Source organism: Mastigoproctus giganteus, chromosome 7 (genome assembly GCF_048544385.1).
Source record: "Mastigoproctus giganteus isolate SK-2022 chromosome 7, ASM4854438v1, whole genome shotgun sequence".
NCBI classification, from domain to species: domain Eukaryota; kingdom Metazoa; phylum Arthropoda; class Arachnida; order Uropygi; family Thelyphonidae; genus Mastigoproctus; species Mastigoproctus giganteus.
Genome location: NC_143581.1, coordinates 89,112,307 through 89,126,267, shown reverse-complemented (window position 1 = coordinate 89,126,267; position 13,961 = coordinate 89,112,307). Strand labels below are relative to the sequence as shown.

Genomic DNA, 13,961 nt, shown 5'->3' with positions numbered 1-13,961 from the left:
GGATTTGGCATATAGATACATTAGAGAAAGGTCAAAGATCAGGAAGCCATGGATTATAGAACCACTTTTACACTTTTGAACATAAAAAGAACTGCAAAAGCCCAGAGTGTACAAGGAAACAAAGAGTTTCAGAAACTAAGCAAAGTCATCAAGCGCTGTTTAAGTCAGGACAAACAGGATTATATCAATCGTATTGAATAAAATTAGCAGGCCTAAAACTAAAGAAATCAAATACCACAACAAATGAAACAACACTAAGAAGATGTATGATGTTATTAGGTCCTTAAGACAAAAGTTCTGACCAAAACTTAATGCAATTAAGGACTCCAAAGGGGAAATTTTAACAGAGGAGAACACAATTAAAGGAAGGTGGAAAGAATGTTGTGAGCAGCTCTTCTGAGCACATGCTGTCACTAATGATCTGTCACCCCCTTTTGAAGAGTGTGATCGTGAACCAGTTCCACTGAAGAAAGAAGTTGAAAAAGCCATCAGAGAACTGACATGTGGCAAGTCACCTGGAATTGATGAAATCCCAGTGGAATTGATTAAAGCTATAGGTGTGAAGGGCACTGAGTTTTTTCATAAAATGATTGTAAAGATTTGGGAAACAGGGCAGTGGCCATCAGATTGGAAGAAATCAATTTTCATTCTCTTACCAAAAAAAAAAGGAGATCTGAAAATTTGCTAAATTACAGGACTATTAGAATTTCTCATGCTAACAAGATTCTTCTTAAAATCATATTAAACAGAATCTCAAGAAAACTTGAAAAAAAAAATGCCAGAAGAGCAAGTAGATTTCAGAAGGGGCAGAACAACCAGAGATCAGATCTTAAGTCTACTGATTATTGAAAAATGTAAAGAATTCAATGTTCCAGTCATTTTGCATTTTATAGATTATTCAAAAGCATTTGATTGTGTTCAACATGAGAAACTATGGGAAACATTGACTAATATGGGATTCCCAATCCACATAATTCATCTGATTAAGCTACTGTGAGAACCAAGATCCAGGAACTGTGAGAACCAACATGGGAAACATGGATTTTTTTAAAATAGGTAATGGTGTCAGGCAGGGCTGTATTTTGTCACTTCACCTTTTTAATCTTTATGCTGAAGATATCATACATGAAGCTTTGGAAGATTTAGAGACTGGCTTCAAAATTGGAGGACTGAAGATAAACAACCTTCGTTATGCAGATGATACTGTGCTAATTTGCAATTCTAAGGTCATCTTAAAGAAACTCTGAGTAGAGTATGTGAAGCAAGTAAGAAAAAAGGATTGTTTTTGTAAAACTAAAATTATGGTGATTGGTGATAATCTCGGTTCCAGTAAAGTGAAGGTTAATGGGCAAGATATTGAAGCAGTTGATGAATTTGATTACTTAGGGTCAAGAATAAATAAAAATAGTGACTGCTCAGACGACAGACAATTGCTAAAACGCTGGTCACTGATCTGACAAAATTATGGAGAGATCAAGATCTGCCTCTAAAGACGAAACTGAGAATCATTGATTCGTTAATTGTTCCAGTTGCCATTTATGGATGTGAAGGATGGAATCTGAAAAGAGTTGACAGGAAGAAAATTGAGGCACATGAAATGTGGTGTTACAGGAGAATACTGCGTATTTCTTACTTGGATCGAAGAACAAGTGAGTGGGTATTGAATAAAATTGACAGGCCTAAAATTCTTCTTCATAGCATCAACAAAAGAAAACTCAAGTTGATTTTGGACATATAGTAAGAAGGGGAAACTTTCCATTGAAGAATATAATGGAAGGACAAATCAAGGGAAAGAGGTGCAGAGGAAGAACTGCTTGTTTGTTTGTTTGTTATTTGGTTTTTAGGAGCATTAGCAACTAAGGCCATATTGCTCCGGGAATATGCGGTGGTCATTCCCTGACCATTCCGCACCCTCTGTATTTGGTGGTGACGGGCTCGAACCCCGGTCTAATCAAGAAGCGTGTGCTACGCACTGCTGCTCCTTCCCACCTGGCTACGGAGGCGCCTGGAAGACCTGCAACTGGGTGGAAGGATGGGATCAGTGAACTTCTGGACATGACACTTTATGATGCATCTCACAGAGCACATGATCGATGCAGTTGGAGGAATTTGTTGGTAGCCACAACAGCTCCTCAGGGAGCTATGTGACTGGAAGAAGAAGACTCATTTTTGCTTTCCCAGTGCTTATGTCACACCAGACTGACTCAACATTGCACTGTCCATCTATGTCAACTGGATGCACTTCCTTAGATTTTGTGTGTTTCTTAATTAACAGCATAACCCTACCTCCTTTCCTATTCTGTCTGTTCTTTCTATATGCATTGTACTCCCCAAATTCCAATTCAGCACCGCATATATGTGTGACACCACATCTCTGATATCCCAACAATATCTGCCTTTGATATCTACACCTGCACTTCAAATTCATCAAATTTATTTACTATACTACTAGCATTGGTGTACATGCAAGTAAACATGCATCCGTTCTTACTCAGTTACCCTAACACAGCCCATGTATTTATTTGTTCCTTGATGACTCCCACCAGTCCCCGAAAGTTCCAGCATCCTGCCCTCCAGGCCGCTGCTCATTCTAATAGAAACAGTGCAAGAATCACTTTCACCTTTGCCTGCAGTTACTTTTAATATTTTAGTCTGTGAATTCCTCCCCCAAGCTAGCTGTTTTCTGACCCACCTAACACTGCCTCGATAGCATCAGAAAACTCTCTTGCACCCCCTTTTATTTAAGTGTATCCCATCCCTGTAGAAGCAGTCTCTAATGTTTATTAAAATACGCTAAAATTTTTTTATAACTTATTATCTATAATGCTACTCCACTATAACTTCTTTTGAGTTTTTGTAGTGAGGCTTTGCAATGCTGGTATGCATTTCATAGAAACAGATAGCGATTCCACTAATTATTTTTATTTATTCATTGATAAGGGTTAATTTCCTTCAAAGTACTTTTCAGTGTTTAAGGATGGTAATTAGTTTTATATAATTTTATATCTATATATTTTAGTTAATGTGTATGTATATATAAAATTTGGTTAATCTATTTTCAGTTTATTCAGTATGCATAGATTCATGTCATTACTTATTATGGTCCAATGTGACAACATCAGTTATATCTTCGTTACTAGTTGATGATATACATACATTTATAGGAATGTCATATTTAGGAATTAATAGTTTTTCTGCAAAAAGTACTATAAAGACACTGAGTGATCTCTGCATTATGGCCACCTACCTAATACTGTGTTGGGCCACCAATTGCATGGATAACAGTCACTATTTGCTTAGGCATTGATTCCACTAGATGTCTGTAACTACAGCCATGGTCTAGTTACAGACATCGAGGCTTTCCACAGTGTCAGAATAGATGATGTTGCATGTCCATATGCCTCACTTACCATTCCAAAACGTCTTACAGGTGTTCAGTTGGATTGAGGTCAGGAATTTGGAGGCCGATCAAGATGCTAATATCATCACTGTTCCTCAATCCAATTGTGTATAGTGCAGGCCCAACGACATGGCGTATTATTGATCTTGGAAGATCCTGTTTCTGTCTGGGGGAAAAATGCTCCAATGCAGGGTGCATATGGTCTCCTTAGAGCGGCCAGTAGGCCTCCCCCAGTGAATCATTTGTCCCTACGCATGAGAGGTCCTAGTTGTTACCAGAAAAACATGCCCCATATTAAGCAACCACTGCCACCTGCCTTGATAGTGGGCACCATGCACGATGGGTCCATGGACTTGTGTTGCTAGCACCACACACGAAGATGTCCTGTAGCCCCAGGTATTTGGACTCATCTGACCAGCACACTTGTTTTCAGTCCTCCACTGTACAACCAGCATATTGTTGACACCACAACGTTCATTGTCAACGATGGTCAGCAGTGAGGACAGGGTGTCTTTTGGGTCACCTGCTGTGGAACCCCATGTGTGTGTGTGTGTGTGTGGTGTATTGTCATTTGAGGTACTACTCTTGCATTCCCCGTATTGTTTTCTGATGTCAGCTGTTGAGCCTGTATAATGTGCTGCACCCTTTGCTCACCAGAATGTCTGCCTTGAGTAATCCTTGACAGTTCTGTTGGTGGGAGGTGGTTTGACCTGTTGGACACCATTTTTTGTACACCTTAACCACAGTGGGCTGTGGTTAAGGTGTACAAAAGATGTGCTGTTTCTGGCATGGAAGTACCCACAATTGTGCCTTTTGAAACTCCATGATATCTTTGCTACATCCCATAACTGCTACTTTATCACTTTGACTTGAACAATCAGATGCAAATTAACATTGCTCTAGTGTACGAAGCTGTTTGGCTTTTTATACTGCAGTCTATGTAGCATAGTCCATTACAGATGGTGTAGTCATAATTCAGTAATCACTGAGTATATATATATATATATATAAATAATGTGCGGTTTATAGAATAAATAAAGTCTGTGAAAATGGAAATGAAAAGCATACAAGGTGCCAGAACTAAGAGAAGTTTAAGGGATAGTGGAAAGTGGAAGTGAAGTAGTGGTTAAACAGGTGAAAGAATTTGAAAAACCTGGTGCAAGAATGAACTGGGACTGAGGGGATAAAAAAAAAAAAAAAAAAAAAAGGAATATATAAGTAAGTAAATAAATAACTCTATATTCAGATATGGGAGGGCAATTTTAGCAAGAGGTCGAATCAGAGGATGGCAAATATGCAAAATCTGAATATACTAGATGAAAATATGATACATAGCCAGGAAATTCATCAGGGGACTACTCCTGACCATGTATCAGGCACTGCATTTCCAAACTTGTCTGTAGTATTAGAAAAAGAGGGGCAAATATGTGGCCTTTTATCATAATAGTAGTAGAAAATGTTTAATTTACAGAAGTGTAATATGGAATATAATACAAATGTATGTAAAGTGCAGAAGGGGTGAAAGGTAATGAAAAAGTATAGACAAGCAAATGGTATAGAGAATGGTAAATTCTAGGGGAGGGGAGAAAAGATGTTCAAAAGAAGGCGAAAATAGTGATAGCATTGAGGATAGAGGCAGCGTTCTTATCACCCTCGTATTGCATTAATAGTTTTATGAACGGGAAAAAAATAGAGAAAAAGTAGAAAAAAGTAGTATAGAGAAAAAAAAGTGTAGAAAAAGTCATTAAAAATACTGAACTTACTGGGTGTGTAAGGCCCAACCTTAAAGAAAGGGTTCTGGTATAAGCAAGCATTAGTAAAAATGGGTGTTAATACCATAGGAGGTGCCTCCGTAGCCAGGTGGGAAGGAGCACCAGTGCGTAGCACACGCTTCTTGATTAGACCGGGGTTCGAGCCCGTCACCACCAAATACGGAGTATGCGGAAAGGTCAGGGAATGACCACCGCACCGGAGCAATATAGCCTTAGTTGCTAATGCTCCTAAAAACCAAATAACAACAACAACAACAATACCATAGGCTTGTAGAGAAGAAGGGAAATCAAAACCGAAACTAAAAGTTACCTGGAGTCATTAAGTAGAGTGGAGGAGTGACATACACAGCCAAGATGCAATAGGTAGAAACAATGACAAGCCACTAGGTTTTTGTAGATTTAGAGAAACAGATAGGGATGATCTCTATCATTAAAAAAAAAAAAAATTTCCTAATTTTTTTTCAACGAGTGGAGAGACTCCATTAGAGAGGAGTCATTAATTAACCATTAACCTAACTGCCCTCTTCTGAATGGAATATAGAAGCCTGAGATTTGGGGGCACCAACCCAGATTTGTGAACAATATTCCATGGTAGGGCAGATTTGTGATTTGTACAGAGTGAACAGCTGTTTGGAAGAAAAGTAACGCTGAGAGCGAAAGAGAAAACCGAGTTTTTTAGATGCAGAGGAAGCAATATTTGTAATGTGCTTGTGCCAAGAGAGATTAGAAGTCAGGGTAATCCCCAAAAGAGATATATCATTAATCTGTTATTATCAGCACAGACAAAGCTAATAATAACTTCAGTATAATTTGAAAAAATAATTTACAGAGACACACCCAAAAAGGAATTGAACAATAGCAAAACATATAAATTTACACACTCCTCTCCCTATCCTGTACCATTACAAAAAAACGAATAGCCATGGACGAAAAACGTTAAATTAAAAATTGATAATACTAGATTTCCATTTGGTTATTGGATCCTGAAGTTCCATAAAGTCCCTGTAGGCAGCAGATTCATTACCATAAGTAGAAAAGCTACATTAAAAACCCCAGTAAAAAACTGCAGGCTAAACTACACTTAATAACCACCAACCTCATCAATGCCTAATTCATTTCTGACAATAGAAACTAAATAGAACACGTCAAAAATAATAATATCAGTAAAGTGTACTCCTACAATTTCAAAAATATATTTACCAGTATATTGCATGATAATCTAAAAAAAAAATAGTAATTGACTATTACAAAGAATATCAGGAGATACTAGGCTGTAATACACAATACTGGATAGATCTAATAACATTGTGTGTAATTAACAATTACATACTTATGGGTATTATATCTATGTGCAAAGTAGATATAATACCTGAAGTTCCATAAAGTCCGTGTAGGCAGAAGATTCATTACCATAAGTAGAAAAGCTACATTAAAAACCCCAGTAAAAAACTGGAGGCTAAACTACGCTTAATAACCACCAACCTCATCAATGCCTAATTCATTTCTGACAATAGAAACTAAATAGAACACGTCAAAAATAATAATATCAGCAAAGTGTACTCCTACGATTTCAAAAATATATTTACCAGTATATTGCATGATAATCTAAAAAAAAAATAGTAATTGACTATTACAAAGAATATCAGGAAATACTAGGCTGTAATACACAATACTGGATAGATCTAATAACATTGTGTGTAATTAACAATTACATACGTATGGGCATTATATCTACGTGCAAAGTAGAGGTGTGGCAATGAGAGTGAGCAGCTCATGTTCCATTGCCAACCTCTACTTGCACTACCATGAAAACAAAATAAAAGACAGCATAATATTCTTCAGATATATTGATGATGTTTTAGTTGTCGATTGTGATAAATTCAATAAATTGGCATCGGAAATATATCTCCTAGACCTGACCATTGAATGGACCAATCCGAATAGCCACTTCCAAGCCATTTACCTCTATAGCAAAATCATAATTAAAGAAATTAAAGTCTATGCCTGGCATTTTTACAAAAGTGACCACTTAAACTTCCAAGCCATTAAACTATTAAACTTACAAACTGGGAGACATTTTTAGCAAAACAAATACATGGCAACATAATTAGAATTCAAACCAATATAATAATGAGCAACCGGGACAATATGCTGGACTAATTAATAAAACTAAAAGCCAATTTAATTAAGAATAAAATACCAGTTAAGTTTATCAGATTCCATATAAATGCAACTATTCAAGCCAATTTAATCCTACATCACACTGACATTAATCCTGATAGGGTCACAGAGCAACTCTTTGGCCCCCATTAGACCCCCGGGTTTATTGCCCTCAGACAAGGCTCATTGACTGACCGTGTTGTAACCCAATGTTCAAATTCAAACCCTAAAATGAAAACAACAACAACAATAATAATAATAATAGTTCTAAGGCTGATCCTGACTGTATTAAACTGCCTGCCAATCCCACTACTTTGGACACATATAGCCTAAGTAGACTATTTCCTATCATATTTCGCTGGATAATTATAGAATTGACAGCAAAACTATATCACATATACAATTACACTTCACCCCACCACCAGTTTATAGTCAAAATAAATTCCAATGCACTGTAATAATAAAAATCACTACTGTGGGAGGATGTAAATAGTTAATCCACTGGGCATAAGTTGACTGTTATGCTGTAGAAAGATTATATCAGTCCTTGTCCTTGTCCAGTGGATAACATCACTAATATAGTATTGAAATTTTGTTTAAAGTTGTATTAAAATATATAAATATAATTTATTCCTATATTTATTTACCTCTAACCCAAATGAACTATTACAAATGTAATATTTAATACCTACAAATTGGGAACACGTAGTCCTAAATAAATAGATCAATTAATTAATCAATTATAATTATGATTACCACCAGACATTCAAATAGACCAGATGGCACACCAGCCACCATCTATAAATTTGGCACTGGGCTGATTTAAATCCTTTCTTATACTGATCACCATCCATAATGATTGCAGGTAAATGCAGGCAAAATAAAAAATACCTTGTACTTTATGCCGATACATACCCATTGGGCTTTGAGTCCCAATCCCAGTTTACCGTTAATACCAATCTAAAATTAAATTTTCAGCTATTTCATAATTAGGATACCTAAAACTAAATATGATAGTGAAGTTAGTAAAACTGTTATTGGGACTACAGTAATGTGTATGCATGAGACATTCATTTGTTATGCCTGTATGTCTGCTCAAAGCCCCTGAGGAAGTAGCGGAGAGATAGCCATATGAATGAATGTAATTTTTCCTAAATATATTCCTAATACCCCCTTTTCCCTCCTCCTTCTCTAACTTTATTTTTATTCTTTAATAATTTTCCTATTTCCTCTAATTTTTATATTCATTTTAAAAAATTACTTTTTATATTCCTTTACTTTATTTCATTTTAATTTTTCAACATAGATCAATAGGCGAACTGACAACTGCTAGCACACTAATTGCTAGACAGTCTGTTAGGCCTTAATGCCTATAATGCCTCCCACCAAAATAAAAAATTACACCACACACACACACAAATCCGAAATTTAAATAGAATCATGCTCTAATACTATTAATGTGATAATAATGTTTAATTGATTATTCCTACAATAGCATTAGCAACACATTACAACTGAAAGTTTATTCATTGTAGAGTATAAAATTTAAAATAAAAAACAATTTTAATTATGTATAAAACATAAAATTTCTTATTGCTGCCTCTGTGTTCACTTATAGACTGATTTAGCTTTAACAACTACGTTTTTTGTTCAATCTGAGTTAATTTGTAACTGAACAAAGAAGCAACTACAAAACAGAATCATATATTTGGTATTATATTGAGACCAGATATACCTGCTCAACATGCAACTCAGTGATCATATTAGATCAGTGTACTTTTTTTTTTTTTTTTTTCATCTTGGTGTCATTGCTGATTTATCATTGTTGAAGTGATTCCTCATTTATCTTTTAATGAATAAAAAATGAAAATTTCATGCATGGCCTGACTTATGATGCCCTGCCCTATATTTTATATTATAAGAAATTTTGTCTTTTTATATCACTATAATTATTTAATTTTTGCTTTTTTATGAAGGACTAGAGCTAATAGTTCAGGGTCTTTGCAAGAATAATTCAGTGAAACATTTAAATTTTAAGGTAAGGTTTGGATTTGTGTTATTTTTGAACTTTGGTATCTCAGTTGCATTCACCACTTCCTAATATCTTTCATTTTACTCGTATGCCATTAACCAATTATAACAAGACCTCTGCTGATACATCTATTCTCTCACTTGTATATTCAAAATATAATATTTTACCATAATTGATTGTGCTTTATACCTGAGTCACACAAAAGTAAAAACTATAATCAAATGTTGTTTGCAAAGATAAATATTCTCATTTTGTGACTGTAAAAATAAATATATAGGACGTTGGTTTTTCCCCTTGCCACTGAATAGATAGACCACACCGCTGATGATTTCATTGTCATGGAAGTTTAGAAATCATCATGGGTGATCTGTTTTTGTATTTCTTTAAACAACTGATGCTATGGGTCTCAAGCAGTTGGCTGCACTTTGTGATATTGTTTGTTTCATCTTGGTTTTGTTTTGGTACCGCTCAAAACATTGTTAACTGTAGTCTTTTTTTGAGATCTTTGTGATAATTTATTTAATTTCATCATTTCACTTCAGAGAGGAAATGTGATGCATTAGATGTGAAATTAGATGTTTTTTTTTTATTTTTTTATTATTATTAATTAAAGCGGTCCAGGAGTAAAAGACAGGATCAATGTACTTTTTTTATTTTGAAATTAGTTGTAATTGAATGTTATCAGGGCTGATGCTAGGGGTGCGCAAGTGAGGCACTTGCCACAGACACTGCTTAAAATAGGTGCTGTTAGATGTGCTACTGCATATATATGTGTGACCATATAAATTAGGTGCTTTTACAAGGGCACCACAAACACCAGCGCCAGCCCTGAATGTTATTCAAAAAGGTGAACTTGCTTGCTGATATTGTTGCTAGATGTCGTAGTGTTCTTCCTCCTACCATGATAGGAACCATAGTTAAGAATGCTGAAAAATACAAAGACTATAATATTGAAACAATTTCTGGCTGAAATTAAATTAGTAAAAGGTAGGGATAACTTGTTGGTAAGGTATGATAGACTTCTTCTTCTTCTTCTTTGGTCCTTAGCTGGCAGCTGGGGGAGGCGGTTGGCCATGCAACCAGTATGCTGCTGTAGGTGCCGCAGGGTTTCGGACTTGCTCTGTGATGTTCTTCCATACCTTACGATCCATGGCTTCAGTCCTGGCCTGGTTAAGGTCGAGACGTCGGCTCTTCAAGTCATCTTCCACTTGCTTGGCCCACGTTTTCCTAGGCGCAGTCCGTTGGATGCTCCATTGGGTGGGTCGTTGTCTCCAAAGGAGTGTGGATGGTATTCTGTTCGTGCCCATTCTACATACGTGGCCAAACCATCTGAGTCTTCGCTTCTGGATTTGGTCAGCAATGGTTGGTTGCTGTTGGCATCTGGCACGGATGGTATCATTAGTGATGCGGTCGCGAAGAGAGATGCCCAAGATCTGCCGCAGGCATCGCATTTGGAATACCTCAAGTTTGTTCAAATCTAATTTGAGACAAATCCATGTTTCCGATCCGTAAAGAAGAATGGGCAGAATCAAAGTCCGGAAGAGTCGGATTTTAGTCTTTGTGGAAATGTTGGTCCTCTTCCACAGACACCATTTGAGCGAGGCGAACGCAGTGGCCGCCTGTCCAATTCTGCTGTGGATTTCCATGGTGGATGCAACTTTCTTCTCCTGGACCAGCGACCCAAGGTATTTAAAGTCCTGCACTTGCTCGATCTGGACGCCTTCGAGATAGATGGTGGCTTGCGACCCATCTGTTGTCAGGGCCTTTGTCTTACCAGCATTGATCTTCAAACCGTATGGCCGGGCAATGCGGGCAATGTCGTAGAGGATGTCCGTGGCTTCAGCGTTGTTACCGGCAAGGATAGCACTATCATCAGCAAACATCAGGTCAGTCACATAGTGATCCTTGTCATATTGTATGCCCTGTCTGTTTCTGAATGCTTGCCTCATAATGGCGTCGACCACGATGTTGAAAAGCAACGGGGAGGCTACATCCCCTTGGCGGACTCCAGTTTGGATGGTAAATTCCTCAGATAAATCGTTCTGGATGCGCACCTGGCTGGTTAAACCGTTGTATGCAGTTTGGAGGAGTGTGATGACTTTTCGAGGTACATGTTCAACCTCTAGTAGTTTCCATAAGGCAGGCCGGTGGACACAGTCGAAAGCAGACTTAAAGTCAATGAAAACAATGACGGTTCGCTGTCCACACCGGATCCTCTCCTCCATCAGCTGACGAATGGCAAAGATTTGATCACAGCATCCTCGCCCAGGTCTAAATCCTGCCTGTTCTTCTCGACTGGTTTGCTCGCGATGTTTTTGCAGTCTTGACTGGATGATCTTCATAAAGACCTTTCCGATGATGGAAAGGAGGCTGATGCCACGGTAGTTCTTGCAGTCCCGGTTATCACCTTTCTTGTGGATCGGTACGATAATGGCTTTCCTCCATGTTAACGGAATTTGTTCAGTGCACCAGATGGTTTTGAGGAGTGAGTGTAGTCGGCGAAGCAGTACATTTCCCCCGGCTTTGATCGCTTCTGTGGTGACTTGGTCCACTCCTGGTGCCCTGCCATTCTTCAGGGATTGTATGGCTGCTTTCACTTCTTCTACTGTAGGCTCAACATCGACCATGGAGACCTCAGGGGGGTCGATCGAGAGTGCTGTTGCTGGCGGTCCCTGAGGTGGGTCGTGATTATACAAAGCTTTGAAGAATTCACTCCACCGTTGCAGGCGTTCGGATGGTGATCGCACGAAGGTCCCATCAGCATTCTTGATGTTGTCACTAGTCAATTTGGTCTTTCCACTCAGACATCTGAGGGTGCGGTAGAGAGTGCGATACTCGTTTTTGGATGCCGCCACTTCAAGATCGTCTGCCACTTGGTTCCAGTATGCTTCTCTTTCTGCTGTCATTCTTTGTCGGACTTCTCGGTTTAGCTGCCGGTACCGTTCAAAGTCGACCAACTTTGCCTGTTTCCGTTTGTCCACGAGGTCGAGGCACTCGTCTGATATCCATGGTTGCGTTCGACGTCGGGCAGGTGGACATAGGGGCTTGGCACATTCCAGGATGGCATCAGAGATCTGCTTTTCTTCTTCATTTATATCCTCGGGCACGGCCAGCATCTCGAAGCGGTTGGATAGGGCGATCTGATATGCCTGTTTGTTGGCAGCATTCATTAGCTGCCTCCAGTCCAGCTTGGCTGACCGAGATGATCTTTTTGCATGCCGTAATTTGAGCTGCACCTTAGCCCGGATGAGGTAGTGATCAGATCCGCAATCAGGTCCCCTCATGGCACGAACGTCCATGAGTGATGAGCGAAATCTGGCATTGATCAAAATGTAGTCCAGGATTGCTGAGTCCTTGCCAGATGGATTTCGCCATGTAAGTTGATGTTTTTGAGGGTGCTGGAAATGGCTGTTTCCAATGATTAGGTTGTTAGATGCGGCAAAGGACAACAAACGTAAGCCGTTGTCATTGATCTTCCCGTGGCCAAACTTGCCCATTGTTGTTTCCCAACCAGATCTGTCCACGCCAATATGGGCATTAAAGTCCCCTGCGAGGATGATCACTTCTGTCTGCGGAATTGAATCCAGCGTATGTTGGAGCTGGTTGTAGAAGTCATTCTTGGTCGGGTCCAGGCTAGTCTCAGTTGGCGCATAGGCGGAGATAATATGGGTCTTGATGGTGCCCTTGACAGTAAGGACTGCCAGGCGGTCCGATATTGGTTGGAAAGCGATCACACTACTGGTGGCCTGAGCATCGACCATAAAGCCCACTCCTGCTTCTCGTTTCTCACCACCAGAGTAGAATAGCATAACCGCTTCATTAGGTGCTGGTGGTTGGATGATCATCGTTCCAGACCCGGTGAGCCTTAATTCGGATAATGCCGCGATTGATATCTTGCACCTAAGTAGTTCTTGGGCAATGATTTCCTTTTGTCCAACGTGGTGCCCCGTTCGAACATTCCATTCGCCAATGTTAATTGTCGAATTGCCAATGATAGACTACTGCGTGTTTATTTTGTGTACCAGCATAACATGCCTCTCAGTATCAATCTTAATCAAGAAAAAGCTTTTAGATTTTTTTTTTGAGGACTCAGAGTTTAGTTAGAGTTCTAAGATCAAAATATTTAGTGCTAGTAGTGGTTTATTCAAACATTTTAAATGTTTGAATTTGCTTCTTGTAATCCAAAACAAGTTTTCAGTGGACAAAACTAAGTTTGTTTTTTTTTTTGAAAAACTTTTTTGATAGTTCCTTTTTGTCCAGGAGTAAAAGACAGGATTTAAGAAAACAGGAGATAATCATTTCTTCCTTTTGCCAGGAAGAAATGATGTAAGATCTTGAGTTAATGCTACATTACTACTCTAAGAACCCAATGCTTTAATGGCCTGAAATCAAGGTTATTTCTACTGAAAACAAATTATACAGTTTTGAAAAATGGTTTATGGATTATTTTAACCTTTCTTTTAGTTAATGTTGAAAAGAAATTTACCCACAGTTTATTCTACAGTATGCCTTATAATCTTGTGCATTAAAAGCATTAAAAACCACTCTCCACTTAATAATTATTATAAATTCAAAAAGAATGCGAAGTGAACTCCTA

At 38.3% G+C, this 13,961-nt stretch overlaps 1 protein-coding gene across 1 annotated transcript in view; it reads left to right on the top strand.

The window, feature by feature from the left end:
* LOC150083056 (leucine-rich repeat-containing protein 45-like) overlaps positions 1-13,961 on the top strand; it is a 290,375-nt gene that overhangs the window by 48,557 nt on the left and 227,857 nt on the right. Inside the window, exon 4 of the mRNA XM_090378378.1 lies at positions 9,309-9,370. Within this exon, the coding sequence (XP_090234504.1) occupies positions 9,309-9,370 (62 nt within the window). The remainder of the gene's footprint in view (positions 1-9,308; positions 9,371-13,961) is intronic.